Genomic DNA, 20,879 nt, shown 5'->3' with positions numbered 1-20,879 from the left:
TTAAAATAAGAATTGTCATTAAATCTAAGTGGCTATAGCTCCTCAATTAAAGTACAGAAGCACTTTGATTATATCACCAGCATGATTATCCAACTGTAAACCAGCTATAAGAAGTACACCTAACACCAAAATTAGTAAGGTTTAAGGTACAGTAATCCCTCACCACCCACAGTTTTCAGAAATTATAATTTTATATTTATTTCCCAACCATTTAAAAATGAATCTTTGTTTCAGCTCAGTCTCATGAAATAATACATTATTAATATTGGGAAATGCAGACAGAAAGAAAGCAAGGGTTGCAGTATTAAAAATCAGACAAAATTGAATCGAAGGCTAAAAGTAAATAGTGGGAAAGGTGACTACAGAAAGTTTATTTCACAATGTAAATAGAACCACATAAAGCGTTATGTCATGAATAACATAGTTGACCTCATTTATTTGGTGGATTTTGAAGTACATATTTTCACTTTTTATCATCTTGAACTTAAAATGTAGTTTTCAATTTTGTAGTTTCATTGGTGGACTCTTTTTCTTGCTCAGTGGTTAATAAATTAATTATATATCTTAAAATCAATGGTGTCTTAACGGTCTTCAGGAAAAACTGAAGCCAATTAAGGACCACCATAATTTTGGAAGACTGACCTTTCTGACAGATTTGGTAATCAAAAAGCAAATATGCAGATACAAAATCTAAGCAATATAATCATTTGACTTAATAGTAATAGATTAGATTCCGCAGCCCCACAAAATAAATAAATAAGTAAATAAATAAATAAATAAACAAACCATTTCACATAGGCTACTAAGTAAATGCAAGAAATTTAAAAGTACAGAAGGTATACAGACTACAACAATGACCCCAAAGCTATAAACATATAAAATAAAGCAAAAGTTAAATAGAAAAGGTCTCCCAACCACTTAGGAGTTTAAAAATACTGTTCTAAATAACTATTTTGGTGGTTTTTTTAACAGAAAATTTTTACTGAAATATATGTACAGAGAAAAAAAATGTACAAATCATAAGTGTATTACTTGATAAATTTTCACGTGTACAACCAGAATACAAGTCAATAAACAAGCAAAGAAAAATTGCTTAGTGGGAATTAGTGGGAAAGTCCCACTAATTGCTTAGTCCCACAAAGCCAAAATCCTTATACCAAAATCTTTTAAGCCATTACCATCCACTTCTCTCCCCCAACAATAACTATTTTGATTTACAACCCCAGAGATTAGTATTTGAATGTTACATGATTGATTCACACAGAATATACTGTTTTTTACCTTAATTTCTTTTGCTCAGTACTGTGATTTTAAAATATTCATTTGTATTGGTACATATAGTTATATTTTGTTCATTTTCACTATGATAGCATTACATTGTATGAACACAGCACAATTTACCCACTCTATTGTGGATGGATAATTGAGTTGTTTCTCATTTGCGACTTTTGATGAATGCATATATATGCATTTCTGTTAGGTGCTATCTATAGGTGGAGTAGCTGCTTTATAGGATACTAGAGGCCAGGTGCACAAATTCGTGCACAGGTCAGGTCTGGCCAGCCTGCCTGGATTGGGGCCGATAAGGCCAGGCCGGCTGGCCAACGCCACCCTCTAGTCGAACTCCCAATTGAGGGGACAATTTGCATCTTAGCCTTTTATTATATAGGATGCTTAAGATCAGCTTTAATAGATACCATCAAAATGAATTTTGCAAAGTTATCTCATCAGTTTACATCTAACTGCAGTTTATAACAATTTCTTTTTCTCTCTACATTCATCAATACTTATTACTATTGTCTCTTCCCTTGTAGCCATTCTGACATAGTGGCTACCTCATTTTGGTTTAATTTGTGTTCTTTCATGCCTAATGAAGTTGAACATCCTTTTATGTTGCTGTCCATTTGAATATGTTCTTTTCTGAAATGGCTGTTCAATTGTTCTGCCCTTTTTTCTATTGAAAACTGTTGAACTTTTTCTTATTTGTAATTTTTCTTATATATCTGTGTTGTCATTTTCAATTTCATGAAAAACCCTTAAATGATTCACTCAATATGATGATTGCTGTAGAGTTTTTTTTTATTTTTCAATATTCTTTATCAGATTAAGGAAATCTCCTTCCATTCCTAGGTGGTTAACGTGTTTTTAATCATTAATTTGTGTTGATTTACCAAAATTTTTCTCCATCTGTAAAAATAATCATATGACTTCCTTTTTCTGTTAATATAGAGAATTACATTGATTAAATTTCAAATATTAATCTACCTGTGAATTCCTGGAATAATTCCCATTTGGCTGTGTTATATTATCCCTTTATATATAATTGGATTTATTTTGTTTAGGATTTTTGCATTTACTTTCATGAAAGTGATTGGCCTATAATTTCCCTTTCTTGTAATGTCTTTGTCAGCTATTGATATCAAGATTACATGCATAATAACTTTTGAGTGAAAATGGTAGAAAAAATCCCATTGAATTTTTAGAAAATGGTAACAGAATGCTGCATTTCAAAAATTTGTTGGAAAAATGTCTGTTTCAGGCTAAGATGAGATGGCTCATTTCAGACCAACCCTGCCATCAAGAGCAAAACCATTTAAGAATAAGCTGCTATGAAAATATCTATTGAAATACAAGGGTAATATGCTAATTGGACCAGACGTCCTTCCAGAAAAAGCCACAGTGGCTACAGGGGCCAAGGGCCAGCAGCTACAAAGGCTGAGGGCTGGCGGTGCAGGAGGCTCTCGTAGCAGCCGCAGGAGGAGAAGGCACTCGTGGCAGTCACGTGAGGAGAAGGCGGCACCAAGGCCCCTTTTGCAGAGGCAGCTCAGGAGAGGGGGCTATGCAGTCCCAGTCCCAGTGCTACTCCTTCCACAGAGGCAGTCACAGAGGCAGCGGCGTGGGCCAGTCCCAGCTCCATGCCTACACAGAGGCTGGACGGGGTGAGACCTGCTGTGCCTCAATCTTCCACAGCCCCAGATCTTCCCCCACCCACTAGTGGGCAGGGGGGCAGGGCCTGTGCTAAGAAGCAAGGGCCAGCAGCTGCAGCAGCCGGCAGTGGCAACAGCAGTGGGATGATGGGGGTGGCGCCTTCCCCTGATCCACCCAGTCGACTCTCACAGAGGAGGACATCCCCTGAGGACACCTGGACTGTGAGGAGGGCAGGCCGGGCTGAGGGATAGCCTCCCCCAGTGCACGAATTTTCATGCACTGGGCCTCTAGTGTATGTACTAGTGACCTGTTGCACGTAATTCATGCACATTAAAAGGGAATTAATCACACGAGACCCAAACCCGACCAGCCCCACCCTCATTGGGCTAGATCCAGACCCAGCCGGCCCCACTCCCATCAAGCCCCACCAGGTGGAGGGTGCAGCCTCAGGTCTCCTGGCCCAGGGCGGGGGTACAGCCTCAGGTCCTGTGGGCTGGGGGCTAAGCCTTGAGGTCCCTGGCCCAGGCCAGTGGGCTCAGCCTGAGGTCCCCCTGCCCAGCGCCGGGGCTGGGTGCATGGCCTGAGGTCCCCCATCAAGCCCTGCTAGGTGGGGGGCATGGCCTCAGGTCCCCTGTTAAGCTCCGCTGGGCGGGGGATGTGGTCTCAGGTCCCATGGCCTGGCGCTGGGGCGGGGGTGTGGCCTGAGGGCCCCCGTCAAGATCCACTGGGCTGGGATCATGGCCTGAGGTCTCCCTTTAAGCCCAGCTGGGCAGGAGGTGCAGCCTGAGGTCCCCTGTCACACCCCACCAGGGCGGTGGTGGGGCGGGGCGGTGTGCAGCCTCAGGTTCCCTGCCCCGGCCCAGAGCCACGCAGCCTCAGGTCCCTGCTGATTGCTCGTTAAAGCTCGTTACAAGAACTCGGCCTTTGCTGTGGGTGTAGCCATCTTGTGTTACGGAATCCCTACTTCCGCTGTGGGCGCAGCCATCTTGTTATGATGTGATGGGCAGTTTGAATATTCCCTCTTTATTAGATAGGATGTCCTATATAATCAAAACCTAATATGCAAATTGACCAGACAGCACAATGACTGGCGGAATGACCAGTCGCTTGATGCGCATTGACCACCAGGGGTCATATGCTCAATGCAGGAACTGTCCCCTGAAGGTCAGTGGGCCTCCACCAGGGGAGCGCCACTCAGCCAGAAGCTGGGCTCACTGCTGGCGAGCGCAGTGATGGTGGCGGGAGCCTCTTCCACCTCCGCAGTAGCGCTAAGAAGCAGCAAGCAGGCGGTAAGGAGCGAGGGGGTCCCAGGCTTCGAGAGGGCTCAGGCCAGGCTGAGGAACCCTCCCCCGCCCCCCAGTGCAGAATTTTGTGCACCGGACCTCTAGTATGTACATAATAAAGTTATTTAATATATACTACATATAATTATGTACAGTATATTTATATATAAACACATATATAAAAATTAAAATTGTGATTGTTATAATGAGCTCAGTAGATTGTCTGAATAGTAATATGGGCATCCTAACAATTGAATCATTGGGCTGCAGTAAAAGGTCAAGCTAAAGGCTTCCTTCAGCACACAAAGCACCATGAGATGTAAAGAGTATACTCAGGATTTCTTACCTCTGTCTAATAGGAGTTTTGGAAAGAAAAAATGGAAAATAGGTAAGAAAATATCCCTCAGATGAAGAATCTTTAGATCAGGGATCAGCAAAATCCTATATAATAAAGACCTAATATACAAATGGTCATCACGCCCTGGCGCCTGGGCTGGGGGACCTGAGGCTGGGCCTGGAGACCTGAGACCCTGGCGCTGGGGCCGGGGGACCTGAGGCTGCGCCCCCTGCCCAGCGGGGCTTGACAGGACCTGAGGCTGCACCCCCCCACCCAGCACTGGGCCGGGGTACCTGAGGCTGCGCCCCCTGCTGTGCAGGGCTTGATGGGGGTAGGGCCAGCCGGGTCTGGGTCTCGCGCAATTTCAAGGCACGCATGAGTGGGCGGAGACTTGACTCTGGGTCCCGCGGCATGCCCCAGACTCTGACAGAGGGAGATTTTAATATACATTTTACTAATTTTCTTTCATCTCTTACACTTCTATTATAGAGAGAGGGCAAATAGCAATATTAAAATATTTCCACTAATTAATTCCCCTTTAATGTGCATGAATTTCATGAACCGGGCCACTAGTGTAGAATAATAAAATCGCAATGTGCTAACTAGACCTGACAGCCAAATGACCTTCTGGATGTCCTTCCAGACAACCTTCCAGACGAAGCTGCGAGGGCCAAGACAGGCCGCCACGGCTGCGAGGGCTAAACCCCTTCCATGTATTTCATGCATTGGGCCTCTAGACCTATATAATAAAAGCCTAGGTGTATCATGTCCTCGCGCAACTTCAACACAAGATGGCCACCATAAGATGGCTACCACGAGATGGCCACACGCACAGCGGAGGCGGGGCTCGGTGGCTGCTCTGCGCAGTGAGGCCTAGGGGTCCTGCTCTGTGCAACGCGGAGGAGCCTGGTAGTAACATCTCCACTGCCTCGCATGGAGGAAGCGGGTTCAGTGTAGTAGGCAGGTCGTGGCAGGGGAGGGAAGTTGTGGGCAATGAGGCCAGCAGGGGAGGGGAGTTGGGGACAGTCAGGCCCTAGCAGGGGAGGAAAGTTGGGAGCCATCAGGCCGGCAGGGGAGGGCATTTGGGGGCCATCAGGCCAGCAGGGGAGGGCAGTTGTACATGTGACCAGCAAAAGGAAGGTGGCCATATTCCTTCCCAGATGGACCAGATCTGCAAAGAACATGGCTTCACTGGATGGTTTGAAACCTCTGCAAAGGACAGTATTATCATAGGGGAACCAGCCTGGTTCCTAGTGGAGAACATTCTCGTGAACCACCAAAGCTTTCCTAATGAAGACAATGATATGGACAAAATTAAACTGTACCCGGAGGCCTTGCCAGCAGAGAGCAAATCCCAGTATCGCTGACGTGGCTACAGCTCCTCTCATGCTTTCCAGATGCAGCCTGACTTGATTTCTCCATTTGGAGCAAAATCCTGAGAATGGTGGATGGATGCCCTTCTCTGTGATCTTCCCAGGGCTGTGCTTTAACATGACCGTGAGGGTACCCCAGGAGCCTTAGCTGAAGTGGGTGTTGGTGTCTATCCTGAGCATGGCTCTATACCTTAGAGTGAGCACTCAGGCTTCTCTTGTTGCTGCTGCCATCAGGTACAGGATAATGTTTACGTCCTTAACATCTTTGAAAATGACAATGCTGAGGATTTGGTATGAGTTGCAAGTTGTAGCTCTTAGTGTAAGCACTGGAGTAGTAATAAAACTTTCCCAGCAGTCTTAGAGTAATTGTATGAGTCTGTATTTTTATATTCCATCTTTACTTTTAAGGGAGTCTTTTAGACTATTAGCCACAGAAGGCTTGAAGTTTCTATTCAGCAATTTCTTCCCCCTGGAAACTTCTAACTGGGGCTAGTTTTGTCAGATCTATAACAGTCATAGTCAAGGAGAGAAGTTATTCAAAGCACAGATTAGATCCGAGGTTCCATAGAATGAATAGTGAGAGAAACAAGGTCGTGTAGTTTTTATATAAAGTTTTGGGCATTTAAAGTATAATACATGAGAAAGGTATGTCTGGCTCACAATATTTGTATTACCATTCAACCCAATTAAGAACAGAATAAATATTTTGAAAGGAAGGGAGGGAGGGAGGGAGGGAGGGCCCAGTGAATGCCCCTGTCAACCTTTTGTCTGTCTGCATTTATCTATTCTGGATGTTTCATATAAATGCAATCATATATGTGACCTTTGGTGTCTGGCTTGTTTCATTTAACATGTTTTTGAAATTCATATACATTGTAGTATGTATCAGTACTCATTTCTTTTTATGGCCGAATATTCCATTAAATGGATATACTACCTTTTGTTTATCCATTTATCTGTCAGTGGACATTTGGGTCGTTTCTACCTTTTTGCTATTGTTAGTAGTGTTACTATTAGTATTTATTTATTAACTAGAGGCCCAGTGCACGAATTCATGCATGGGTGGGGTCCGGCTGGCCGGGCCCCAATTGGCAGATCGTGGCTGGGCCTGTTGGGAGGAGGTGACAGCGGCTGACTGGGGGTGGAGCTGCGGGTGATTGGCCAGTGGGCCCCTCCCCTGATTGGGTTGCAGGGGCCGATCCAGGGCAGGGCAGGCTGAGGGGAGGGGCTGCGGGCTGATCAGTGTGGTGAGGGCCATCAGGGGCAGGGCTAGCTGGGGGAGGGGGGGGGAGGTGCTGCAGGAGTTTAGCCAGCTGGCCTCACCCCCTATTGGGGTAAGGAGGGGCGATCAGGGTCAGGGCTGGCCGGAGGGAGGGGCTACAGGCCGATCAGGTGGTGGGGGCCCATTGGGGACGGGGCTGGCGAGCGGGTGGGCCTGCAGGAGGTTTGGCAGCTGGACCCGCCCCCTATTGGGGTGGGGGGTCGATCAGGGGCGGGGCCAGTCGGGTGGTGGGGGGGTGGGGGAAGGATCCACAGAGGAGTTGGCCACCGGCTCCGCCCCCCTATCAGGGTGGGAGAGGCTGATCAGGGGTGGGGCGGCTGGGGGTGGGGCCTACAAAGGTTGGCCAGCCAGCCCCACCCGCCGATCCCGCGGTTCACTGGCTGCAGTGGGTGTCATAGTGACTGGTCATTCAGGTCGTTAACAGTGTTATGGTTGCTGGCTTTATTTATATATAGATAGATAGATATTTAAGTATCCATTTCTAGTTCTTAGGGTATATACCTAGAAATGGAATTGCTGAACTATATGGCAATTCTATGTTTAACTCTGAGGAACTGTCCGATTGTTTTACACAGTGACTGCACCGTTTTTACATTCCTACCAGCAATATATATGTTCCAATTTCTCCACTTCTTTTCCAACACTTGTTTTCACTTTTTATATGATAGCCTTCCTGGGGTAAAAAACACAGGAGTTTCTTATAGTTCTGTGACTTCTCATTTAATTTCACAGACATTGGGATAAGTATTCAGAGAGTAAAAAAATGAATGCAAAAGTCTTAAGTGTCGAGTAAGACTCCCTCCACGTTCTGCGTGGAGTAGGGTTCGGTATCTGAAAGAGGAGCCGCACAACAAATGAGAGAAAAAGACACAAGATAATTTTGCAATATTGGGGGACCAGGCGGCAAGTCCCAAAGGACTTCCTCCTGTGCTCAGGCTTTACCAAGCTTTTATTGATCTGGGATGCACCCATAGCATAGCCCTTAGGCAGGTGACCCCCTGCAACAGGCATACTAGCCCATCAGCAAGGATTTACATAATAATAAATGGGGGAGTAGTTTCAGCTGCCACTGTCTGGACAAACAGAGGTGGCGCCTAGCTCTGACCTTTGCTAGGGCTTCAAAGGCACCCAGCCTTGGGGGGGGGGGGGGGGTCTCTGTCTATGCTTATCAGATAGTGAAGGCAATAAACAGTTTCCCACACTTAAGTACTTAGAATTATTAGCATATTTATTTAAAATTTATTTAAGCATTTGAATATGAGTTGGTGGTTTGGAGGATGATTGTCATCCTAAATTATATACACACTCATACATATCTATATTTCTTTTTTATTCTTTCTTTTAGCTACCTGAGAAGAAAAGGAATAATAATAAATGAAACATCTGCAGTTGTATATGTTCAGTTACTCACAGGTCATAGATATCAAATAAATCAAAATGGTGAAGTTCGTCTAGAGAAACAGTGGTCAAAACAAGTTCTTCCTTTTGTTTATCAAGCTGTTGTCAAGGTAAGTCTCCATCAAGTCTCAATTATATCTTAGTGTACACTATTGCACACTGTATAAAGACAGACTATATATCATATTAACATTGGCTTCTAATTAGAAGAGTAATATGTCAATGTATAATGGAAACTATTATTTAATATAATTTGCAAAATATTGTCTTTTTTAAAAGGCAGATTACCTCCTCAGACACTCTGTGGTTAGGAACATGTCCTTTTAATTTTTTTTTTTAATCCTCACCCGAGGACATGCTTAGAGAGAGGAAGAGAGAGAGATGGCGGGGGAGGGGTAGAATGAGAGAGAAACATACATCGGTTGCCTATCATACACTCCCTGATTGGGGATCAAACCTGCAACCTTTTGGTGCACGGGACAGTGTTCAACCAACTGAGCCACTAGGGCAGGGCTAATTTATTTTTAACTTAATCTCTAAAAGAAAAATCTCAGCATTAACTTATACCTTTGCATTTTTAGATTTTTATACTCAAAAGAAAATGTTTGCCTTAAATAAATTAGTAAATGCAAAAGGCTGTTGTTGTGTTTGTAATCTTAGATGTAGTATGGGGATAACATTTTTTTAAAGCATGTAGTGATCCTGTAATTTTGGGGAAACATTACAGTGTAGTGATTAAGAGCACAGATGCCTAAGTTGACTTCATAGCTATATGACCTTGGGCAAGATTCACCCTCTTTCTGTGCCTTAGTCTCCTCATCTCTAAAGTGGAGCTAATAATTAATAATGGTCTTGTCACAGAGGGTTGTCTGAAGGATAAAATGAACTAATAAAAGTGTGCAATGCCTAAAAGCAGTCAATAAATTTTAGCTGCCAGTATTGGTATGTAGACAGTCTTTGCATTTGACATTTATAAGTAGTATAGCCATAGTCCCATAGGAAAAAAACTTGTGTACAATCTATGAAAGATTTGACTGTGATGATTTACTCTTATATTTTACTCTATATAGGACATCCGAGCTTTTGATTCCCGTTTCTCCAATATCAAAACTTTGGATGACTTGTTTCCTCCTAGAAGTATGGTCTTTATGCTGGGAACCCCCTATTATGGCTGTGCTGGAGAAGTTAGTTACTGTTACTAATTAAATTTCTCTCTGGTTTGAAATTAATACAATTCTTTACCTTTTCTTCACTTAAGTGTAAAATAGAAAGTAATACTAAAGTGGAAAAATAAGAAAGAATTCATTCATCTTACTAATGAACATAGTATTTGGCTATATATCTTTAGTCTTAAGCATGTTGGGGTCAGGAGGTGGGGATAAAAAAGAATTCAAATCCTGCTCTCTTTAGTAGTATATTGTGGTATACATGAATCAATTCTGTAGTTATTTTAGATGTATTATTGGGTTAATGAATTTATAGATGTGTTAATGTTTTGGGAAGGTCCAGTTCTCACATGGAAAAAGGCGCATGCAAATATACATATATGCCTATACATACACATATGTGTCTTTGCTACTTTTTGTGCAAATGATGAGAGGGTATCACATAGTCACAGGAATCAAGTTGAAGGGACTCCTACTGGTCAGATCTGGAACAGTTCGGGGGGACCTGGCCTGCGGCGGAGGGAGGACAGTTGGGGACAACCAGGCCTGCCGGGGAGGGCAGTTAGGGGTGACCAGGCCGGCAGGGGAGGGCAGTTGAGGATGACCAGGCCAGCAGGGGAGAGCAGTTAGGCGCGACCAGGCCAGCAGGGGAGGGCAGTTAGGGGTGACTGGACTGGCAGGGGAGGGCAATTAAGGGCAACTGGGCCTGCAGGGGTGGGCAGTTAGGGGCTACCAGACCGGTGGGGGGGGGGGGGCAGTTTGGGGCGACCAGGCTGGCAGCGGAGGGCAGTTGGGGGGGACCAGGCCTGCAGGGGAGGGCAGTTGGGCGCAACTGGGCCAGCAAGGGAGGGCAATTGGGGGTGACTGGGCTGGCAGGGGAGGACAGCTGGGAGCAATCAGTTCAGCAGGGAGCAGTTAGGCGTCGAACAGGCTGGCAGGGGAGTGGGTGGTTAGGGGGTGATCAGGCTGGTAGGCAAAAGTGGTTAGGGGCAATCAGGCAGGCAGGCAGATGAGCAGTTGGGACCCAGCAGTCCTGGATTGTGAGAGGGATGTCCAACTGCAGTCGGACTTCCCCCAAGTGGTCCCAGATTGGAGAGGGTGCAAGCTGGGCTGAGAGACACCATCCCCCTCCCCAGTGCCCAAAAATGTTAACAGTAGGTTGATCTGAGTAAATGTTTTTCAAGTGTTCTTTGACCTGTTTTTAGTTTTGCAACTTCTTGGTAGTTTGAAATTATTTGCAAATTAAAAGTTAATAATAATAATAAAAAAAAAGACTGCACCTATTAAACAATGTAGACTCAAATTTGCAGTATAATCACATTCCCTCAAAAATTCCAAGAGAATTTCCACTACCCATCTTTATTGTCTTACTGTATTTCAGAAATAATAAACACTGTTCAAATAAATAGAAAAATCAAGTGATTAAAATGTAGTGAAAGAGACTAAAACCTACTGTGATTTTTTTTTTTTCTCCAAGGTTCAGGATTCAGGGGATGTGATTACAGAAGGTAGGATTCGTGTGGTTTTCAGCATTCCATGTGAACCCAATCTTGATGCTTTAATACAGAACCAGCATGTGAGTACTATAGTCCATATTGTTTAATTTAGAATTAATGAACTTTAAAAAATATTAGAATGATATTTTTGCCAACTTCTTGGAATTTATTGCAAATATTTTATCTAATACTAATTAAATTTCCTTACAGTTATATCTAGTATGATTTAAAAACAAATGTGGCGTCTGCTTAGAACTTCATGTAGAACTTTGAGCGGGGGGAGGAAATCACTGAAATCCCATTATTAACTATAATGGTTACTATGGGCTATTGTATTCGAACTTATGAGTAGCATGTTGATTAGCATACCCTCTGGGAATAGACTTGGGTTTTTAAATGATTGATAATCAAAGCCTGCATTTTTTATTTACAAGTGACATATGGCCTTCTTGCACAAGTTAAATGTCTCTACTCAGCTAAAGATGAATAGTCCCTAGAGAAAACTTGAAAATTGCATTTAAGGTCACAGCACCCTTTTTCAGGACCTTTTTCTCCAAAGATGTTCACTGTCCTCTTTCTGATTTCCCTGTTAAAATAGGGAGAGGATCCTGATATATCTGTCATTTTTCTTATTGATTGGATAATTAACTTGACTAAAATTAATTCACAAGCAGCCAGCTATTGCTACTTATATTTTATCTAATGATAAAATCTAAAGTTTTATATCCTGTGGAATGAATGTATGGCATTAGGCATTAGCATACCCATGAGGAAACTTTATGGAAGGCAGAAAAGTTCTTAAAATCTTACCATTAGGCCTGTTGGAGGAAGAATCCTCCAAGCACATTCCGGAAATGGAGACAGTGGCCCATTAGGTAAAAAGCTGTAGCTCTGTTCTGGGAGTCAGTGGAGGTGGAAAAACTTGCATTCATTCCTTCATGCCTAGCTTTTTCTAGACCTGCAGGCACCTTCCCACTTCTAGCGTATAGTGTTTCTAGGTGTACTTTCTCTTTACATACCTTCTTTAACTTTTACTCAAGCCTTCTTTCACTCTCCTAACGGTCTCACCTATTTATTTTACAATTTTAAAATTTGTGTAATTTTTTTAATTGATTTCAGAGAGGAAGGGGGAGGGAGAGATGATGAAAGTGAATCCTTGATTGGCTGCCTCCTGCACACCCCCTACTGGGGATCGAGCCTGCAACTTGGGCATGTGCCCTTGACCGAAATCGAACCTGGGTCCCTTTAGTCTGCAGGCTGACACTCTATTCTCTGAGCCAAACCAGCCAGGGCTGTTTGTGTGACTTTAATAATTTTAGTTATACCATAACCCAATATTTCTCAAAAGGAGTACTATTGGTATTTTGGGCAAGACAGTTATGTCCTCTATCTGGTAGGACAGTTGGCATCCTTAGCCCCTGAACACTGAGTAGTAGTAGCCTATGCCTTTTGTTCTTGTTTTTATCCTGACCCGAGGATATTTTTTCCATTGATTTTTAGAGAGAGTGGAAAGAAATGAGGAGAGAGGGAGAGAGAGAGAGAGAAAAAGAAAGAAACATTAGTGTGAGAGAGACACATCAATTGGTTGCATCTAGCATGTGCCCCGATTGGGGCCGGGGATCGAACCTGCAACCCAGGTACATGCCCTTGACAGGGAATTGAACCCACCACCCTTTGGTGCACGGGCCAATGCTCTATCCACTGAGCCATACCAGCCAGGGCATTGTAACATGATGTGCCCCTACACATTTCCAGATGCTTATTAAAAAAGTGATAATTACCTGTGATAGAGAACTGCTACCTTAATTTTTATTATCTATTCAGGAAAGCATACTTGATTTGTCTGTATTATTTCTAAGTCTGATAAGGTTCTTAGTGGCAAAATTGTGTCATATTCTTGACTAGCCTATTAATGGTAACTATATTCCAGGACACTAAAAATCTTTATCCACTTAGTAGTGATTATAGACATGATCATTAAAAAAATAACAGTGGTTGAATTAATTCCTTACCAATTACTCTCTGGAAATTTTGTATTTATTGGTGATAAAATATCCTTATATTCATATAAAACAAAACATATGAATATGAAACATGATTCATGTAAATATAAATAAGTATGTGTTATCAATATGTAAATTATGTTCAAAATGTGTGGTAACTTACTCTAGTTGGTACTGGATTTGTAATTTGCTTCCTAATTAAAAATTTACATCATCTGATACTTTTAAAAAATTAATAATGTTCATAGTTTCTTCCCTAAAGTATACAATTAAGATTACATTTCATTGACTATATTAATTACAATCTTATACATACTTGTTACTTTCATGTGATAATAAATATTAGGGGAAACAAGTATTGTTTATATCTATATATGATACAAATATCATATATATATTTTAATCCTCACCAGAGGATATTTTTTTCCATTGATTTTTTAGAGAGAGTGGAAAGGAGGGAGGAGGTTGGGGAGAGAGAAACATGGATGTGAAAGAGACACATCAATTGGTTGCCTGCCATTTGCATTCCAACCAGGAATCAAACCCAGGAGTAGGTCAGGGCAGAGTATACTTTTAATTTCGCTCAGCAGCAGCAATTTTGATGACATACTCATGTTTTAATTCATTGTAATAATTATCAAGGCCTGATTTTTTCCCCACGTACTTTACTAAGCCCTACTTGCAATATGAAAATTTATTTTAAGTATTTAATTCTTGCCTCCATTGTTTGCCATTTATTACTTACTGTAGAGTTTATTTCTTGAGACATTTCACAAACTGTATATTTCTTCTTCCTTTCACCTGTCCTTGGAAATTCTATCCTTTAAGGAAGGGAAGGTGCAGAAAGATTCTGCTTACAGATCCTTTTTAAAAAGAGGGTAGCGGAATGATCATTTACTTTTGAGAATTCTTATATAGCCACAATACAATGGTTAGTCATGTCTTGGATATCTCCAAATTTTAAACATAAAGAAATAACATTTAATGCTTTGTGTTTCTATAATTGACCTTTTTGTTTTTATATTTAAAGAAATATTCTATAAAGTACAACCCAGGATATGTGTTGGCCAGTCGCCTTGGAGTGAGTGGATACCTTGTTTCAAGGTTTACAGGAAGTATTTTTATTGGAAGAGGATCTAGGAGAAAGTAAGTTTATGTTAAAGAAATTTACTTAAAGTGGCAGAAAAAATTGAATGATAAAGATAAAATGATCAATATTTTAGTATATATTTTCTCTGACTTTTCCTTAAAAATTTTGCATAAATTTCTCTAATGGTGATATTTTCTCTAAATGGCATGTTATAGGTGGTTGAAAAGACAGTTGTTATTTTTGCAGCTAGTATATTGAACCTTGAAAAAAGGTATCAAGGTGTGTGTGACTCTCAATAGTATATTTTCCTATATCATTCTCCTCTCTAATTACATAATCTTTGTTAACTTATGCTTTCTTAACTTGGATTTCCTCTATTTTTTTCAATTACTGCTACTTCAGAAATAACCATGATAACTAAATATAAAACAATTAAAACTAACTTTTTCTAAGATTTGAAATCAAAACTTTTTGTTCTTTCAACAAAATTTTAAAATGTGTGTGTGTGTGTGTGTGGTTTAAATTCAGCCCTCACGGAGACCATAAAGCAAATGTGGGTTTGAATCTCAAGTTCAACAAGAAAAATGAGGAGGTACCAGGATATACTAAGAAAGTTGGAAATGAGTGGATGTATTCATCTGCCACCGAACAACTTCTTACAGAGTACATAGAGAGGTAAGTGCTGAATAAGATCCCATAGGCATCCAGAAACATAGGAATATAATAATAATAATTTTGCCTTGCTGATAACAGTTTTAAAGGGAAAATGTTTCTTTTAGGAAAATTTGACCTGTGTTACATATAAACTTATTTTTACCATTGGCAGAGATTTATTTACCTATTTTAATTTTTTTAAAAAATTTTAGTTACAGTTGAAATACAATATTATGTTAGTTTCAGGTATACAGCATAGTGATTAGAGATTTATATAATGTACAAAGTACTCATCCCCAAAAGTCTAGTACTCATCTGACACTATACATAGTTGTTACTACATTATTGACTATATTACCTATGCTGTACTTTATATCCTCAAGACTATTTTTATAACTGCCAATTTGTACTTCTTAATACCTTCCCCTTTTTCACCCCTACCCATAACACTCCCTCATCTGACAACCATCAAAATGTTCTCTGTACCTATGAGTTTGTTTCTGTTTTGTTTATTTGTTTATTTTGTGTTTTAGAGTCTACATATAAGAGAAATCATATGGTATTTGTCTTTGTGACATATTTTACTTAGCATAATACCCTCTAGGTTCATCTATACTGTCGCAAATGGTAAGATTTAATTCAGTTTTATGGATGAGTAATATTTCATAGTATACTAGAGGTCTGGTGCATGAAAATTCATGCACTGGAGGAGGGGTCCCTCGGCCTGCCCCCTCTCACAGTCCCGGAGCCCTCTGGGGCAGGAGGTGACCCTGCGATCAGGGGAGGGCGATGCCCCCATCACACCTCTGCTGCTGCCACTGCTGGCAGCACAAGCCTTGGCCAGCCCTGGTTACCTGAGCCTCTGGCCGGCCCTGGGCGGATGCGGGGCTGAGGTGCCTGGGGGACTCTGGAGGCAGGTGCACGGCAAGGGGGCTAGGCACCACCATCTTGTGGCTGTGGGTGCCGCCATCTTTGAGGGCGTGACAGCCAATTAGCATATTCCCTCCTTACTGGCTATAGGCACCACCATCTTTGAGGGCGTGGCAGTCAATTAGCTTATTCTCTCCTTATGGCTGTGGGTGCCTCCATCTTTGCAACGGCGTAAGGGTCAATTAGCATATTCCCTCTTTATTAGATAGGATATGTACCACATCTTTATCCATTTGTCTATCAATGGACACTTGGGTTACTTTGATATCTTAGCTATTGTAAATAATGCTGCAATGAATATAGAGGTGCATTTTTAATTAGTGTTTTGGATTTCTTCTAATAAATAACCAGAAGTGGCATTGCTGAGTCATATAGTAATTCCGTTTTTAATTTTTTTAGGAACCTCTATACTGTTTTCCATAGTGGCTGCACCCATTTACAATTGCACTAATAGGGCATTAAAGTTCCCTTTTTCTCCACATCCTTATTAACACTTGTTGTTTGTTGATTTTTTGATGGTAGCCATTCTGACAGGTTTATGGTGATGTCTCATTGTGATTTTAATGTGCATTTCCCTGTGGATTAGTAATGTTGAACATCTTTTCATGTCCTCATTGGAGAAATGTCTATTCAGGTCCTCTATAAAATTTTTAATTGGATTGTTTGTGCTTTTTTGGTGTTAAATTGTGTTCTTTATAAAATTTGAATATTAACCCCTTGTTGGATGTATCATTGGCATATATCTTCTTCCATTCAGTAGATTGTCTTTTTCATTTTATTCATTTTTTTCCTCTGTGCAAAAACTTTTTAGCTTGATGTGGTCTCATTTGTTTAATTTTTCTTTTATTTTTCTGTGTCGAGGACACATACTGAAAAAGACAATACTGAGAGTGATATCAAAGAGTTTACTGCCTATGTTTTCTTCTATGAGTCTTATGGTTTCAAGTTTTACGTTTAAATCTTTAATCCATTTTGAGTTTCTTTTTGTATGTGGTGTAAAAAATGGTGTTTTATTTTTTACATGTATCTGCCCAATGTTGTCAACACCATTTGTTGAAGAGACTGTCTTTATCCTATTGTGTATTCTTGTCTCATTTGTCATACAAAAATTGACCATATATGCCTGGATTTATTCCTGGGTGCTCCTCTGATCAGTGTGTCTGTTTTTATGCCAATACTAGAGGCCCAATGCGTGAAATTCGAGCTGCCTCTGGCTCAGCCTTGGCAGAAGGACGTCTGGTCTAATTAGCATATTATGCTTTAATTATTATAGATTATTATAGATGATGCTGTCTTGATGACTATAGCCTGATGACTATAGTTTGATATCAGGTAGCATGATACCCCCAACTTTGTTTTCCTTTCTCAAGATTGCTTTGGCTTCAGGTCCTCTGTGGTTCCATATAAATTTTAGGATTATTTAGGTTATAGTTCTGTGAAAAATGCCATTGGTATTTTGATAGGAATTGCATTGAATCTATAGATTGCTTTGGGTTGTATGGATATTTAATGATGTTAACTCTTCCTATCCATGAACACAGTACAGGCTTCCATTGATTTGTATCTTCTTTATTTTCTTTCTTCTATGTCTTAATAGTTTTCAAGTTTAGGTCTTTTATTTCCTTGGTTAAATTTATTCCTAGGTATTTTATTTTTTGACTCAATTGTAAATAAGATTGTTTTCTTAATTTGTCTTTCTGATAGTTCATTAATGGACTATAAAAATGCAACCAATTCCTGAATATTAATTTTGTATCCTGCTACTCTGCTGAATTCATTTATCAGTTCTAATACTTTTTTTGTTATAATCTTTAGGATTCTATACATAGAATATCATGTCATCTGCAAGTTATGACAATTTTACTTTTTATTTTCCAATTTGGGTAACTTCTATTTCTTTTCCTTGTCTAATTGCTATGGCTAAGACTTCCAGTACTATGTTAAATAGAAGGGGTGAACAACCTTTTTTTGTTCCTAATCATAAGAAAAACTGCTTTACCTCTTCCTCATTGAGTATGATGTTACCTATGGTTTTGTCATATATGGCCTTAATTATGTTGAGGTATGTTTTCTCTATTCCCACTTTGCTAAGAGTTTTTATCATAAGTGGATAATGGATTTTGTAACATCCTTTTCTGCATCTATTGATATGATCATGTGGTTTTTATTTTCATTTTATTTATGTAGTATATAACATTAATTGACATATGGATATTGAACCATCCTTGAATCCGAGAAATAAATCCCACTTTACGTGGAGTATGATCTTTGTAATGTTTTGCTGAATTTGGTTTGCAGATATTTTGTTGAGACTTTTTGTATCTATGTTCATCAGGGATAATGGTCTATAGTTTTCTATTTTTCCAGTGTGTTTGTATGATTCTGAAATCAGGGAAATGCTAGCCTTGTAAAATGAACTTTGGAGCCTTCTTACCTCTTCGATTTTGAATAGTTTGAGGGGGATAGGTGTTAAATTTTTTCTGAATATTTTTTTAATTTACTTATTCAGGACTTTTATTAGAAGTTTTTTGAATACTGATTTGATTTCATTGGTCATAATCAGTCTATTTAGATTATCTGGTTCTTCTTCTGTCGTGGAAGATTCTGTGTCTAGGAATTTAACTAATTCTTCCTGGTTGTTAAATGTGTTGACATATAATTGTTTATAGTATTTTCTTATAATCCTTTCTATTTCTTTGGTGTCAGTTGTTATTTCTCCTATTTCATTTCTAATATTATTCATTTGGGTCCTCTGACTTTTTCATGACTCTGATGAAAGTGTTATCAATTTTGTTTATCTTTTCAAAGAACCAGCTGTTGGTTTCATTGATATTTTATATTGTCTTTTTGGACACAAGTTTGTTTATTTCTGCTCTGATCTCTATTATTTTATTCCTTCTACTCACTTTGGGTTTTGTTTATTGTTTTCTGTTTAGTTCTTTTAGGTGTAAGGTTAAATTTTTTGAGATTTTTTTGGTTTGAGATAGTCCTGTATTGCTATGATTTTCTCTTTTAGAACTACTTTGGCTGGCCTATAGATTTTTTAGGCTTCTTGTATATTCATTATCATTCCTCTCATGATAGTTTTTTATGTCTTCCTCAATTTTTTTGTTAACCCAGTGATTGTTTTTTATCATGTTATTTAGCCTCTATGCATTGTGTGTTTTTCAGTTTCCTTCTTATCATTGATTTCTCATTTCATAACACTGTGATTCTAGCAGATGCTTGGAATGGTTTCAGTCTTTTTAAATTAATTGAGACTTGTTTTGTGGCCTAACATGTGATCTGCCCTAGAAAATGTTCTATATGTGTGCTTGAAAAGAATATAAATTATGCTGCTTTTAGATTGAAATGTCCTAAAAATATCAATCAGATCCATCTGGTCTAATTTATCATATTGCCTTGTTGATTTTCTGTCTATATGATCTATCCATTGATGTCACTGGGGTGGTTAAGTCCCCAACTATGACTGTATTATTGTGACCTCTCCCTTTGTCTCAATATTTGCTTTATTTATTTAGATGCTACTGTTTTGGTTATGGAAAGGTTACAGGGGGTTATATCCTCTTTTTGAATTGATCCCTTTACCATTACAAAATGTCTTTCTTTGTTACCTGTTATATACACCCTTTGTTTTAAAGTCTATCCAATATATCTATTGCTACTCCAGCTAAATTTTTTTCATTTGCATTTGCAAAAAATATCTTTTTTCATCCCTTTACTTTCAGTCTGTGTATGTCTTTTAGTCTGAAGTGGGTCTCTTGTAGACATCATATATATGGGTCTTTTTTTCTTATTCATTCACTGTTTGTCTTTTCATTACAGCATTTAATCCATCTACATTTAAAGTGATTGATCATTTATAATATGTAGTTATTGCCATTTTATTACTTATATTTTTTATTTTTTATGTTCTTCATTTTAAAGAACTCCCTTTAACAATTTTTTGTAATACTGGTGGTGAACTCCTTTAGCTTTTCTTGTCTGGGAAGGTCTTTTATCTGTTCTTCAGTTCTAAATGATAGTATTTCTGGGTAGAGTAATCTTCCTTATATGTTCTTGCTTTTTATTACTTTCATCCCTTGTGGCCTACAAAGTTTCTGTTGAGAAATCAGTTGGCAGTCTTATGGGAGCTGCATTATAATAACTAGCTGCTTTTAAGATTCTCTCTTTGCCCTGGCCAGGTAGCTCAGTTGCTTGGAGCATCATCCTGTGTACCCAAAGATTGGTGGTTCAATTCCCCGTTTAGGCATATACCTAGGTTGCAAGTTTGATACCAGTCAGGGCTCCTATGGGAGGTAACCAATTGATATTTCTCTCTCACATCAGTGTTTCGCTCTCTCTCTCTCTCTCTCTCTCTCTCTCTCTTCCCCACCCCACCCCCTTCTTTTCTAAAATCAATAACAACATATCCTTCGTGAGAATTAAAAAGAAAAAAAGATTCTCTCTTTGTCTTTAACCGTTGGCATTTTATTTTTTTTAAATATATTTTTTATTGATTAAGATATTACATATGTGTCCTTATCCCCACGTTACCCCCTACCACCCCAGCCCCCGCTCATGCCCTCACCCCCCCCCCCCCCCGTTGTCCCATGTCCATTGGTTAGGCCTATATGCTTGCATATAAGTCCTTTAGTTGATCTTTCCCCCTTACCCCCACCCTCCCCTACCTTCCCTCCAAGGCCCGATAGTCCAATCAATGCCTCTCCGTCTCTGGATCAGTCCTTGTTCATCAGTTTATGTTGTTCATTATATTCCACAAATGAGTGAGATCATGTGGTATTTATCTGCTCTCCAGTTCCATCCATGCTGTGGCAAATGGTAAGAGTTCCTTTTTCTTCTTCCTCTTCTTAAAGAATACCTTTCAGCATTTCATATAATGCTGGTTTGGTAGTAATGAACTCCTTTAGCTTTTTCTTATCTGTGAAGCTCTTTATCT

At 40.0% G+C, this 20,879-nt stretch overlaps 1 protein-coding gene across 11 annotated transcripts in view; it reads left to right on the top strand.

Annotated features, from left to right (window-relative positions):
- Window positions 1-20,879, top strand: part of XRN1 (5'-3' exoribonuclease 1) — a 182,119-nt gene that overhangs the window by 105,850 nt on the left and 55,390 nt on the right. For 9 of the 11 annotated variants that reach the window (XR_004973779.1, XM_036347032.1, XM_036347033.1 and 6 more), the window contains exons 21-25: window positions 8,549-8,711; window positions 9,672-9,785; window positions 11,245-11,343; window positions 14,297-14,412; window positions 14,885-15,031. Coding sequence is in view for 10 of the 11 variants with exons in the window: in XM_036347032.1 (XP_036202925.1) it covers window positions 8,549-8,711; window positions 9,672-9,785; window positions 11,245-11,343; window positions 14,297-14,412; window positions 14,885-15,031 (639 nt within the window). In the remaining variant the exon portion in view is untranslated. Of the gene's footprint in view, window positions 1-8,548; window positions 8,712-9,671; window positions 9,786-11,244; window positions 11,344-14,296; window positions 14,413-14,884; window positions 15,032-20,879 lie in introns of those variants that run through there. The other 2 variants (XM_036347036.1, XM_036347040.1) reach the window with 2 other exon arrangements.

Source organism: Myotis myotis, unplaced genomic scaffold (assembly GCF_014108235.1).
Source record: "Myotis myotis isolate mMyoMyo1 unplaced genomic scaffold, mMyoMyo1.p scaffold_m19_p_2, whole genome shotgun sequence".
Classification (NCBI taxonomy): Eukaryota; Metazoa; Chordata; class Mammalia; order Chiroptera; family Vespertilionidae; genus Myotis; species Myotis myotis.
The sequence above is the reverse complement of the archived record's forward strand: the minus strand, read 5'-3'. Positions and strand labels throughout refer to the sequence as shown.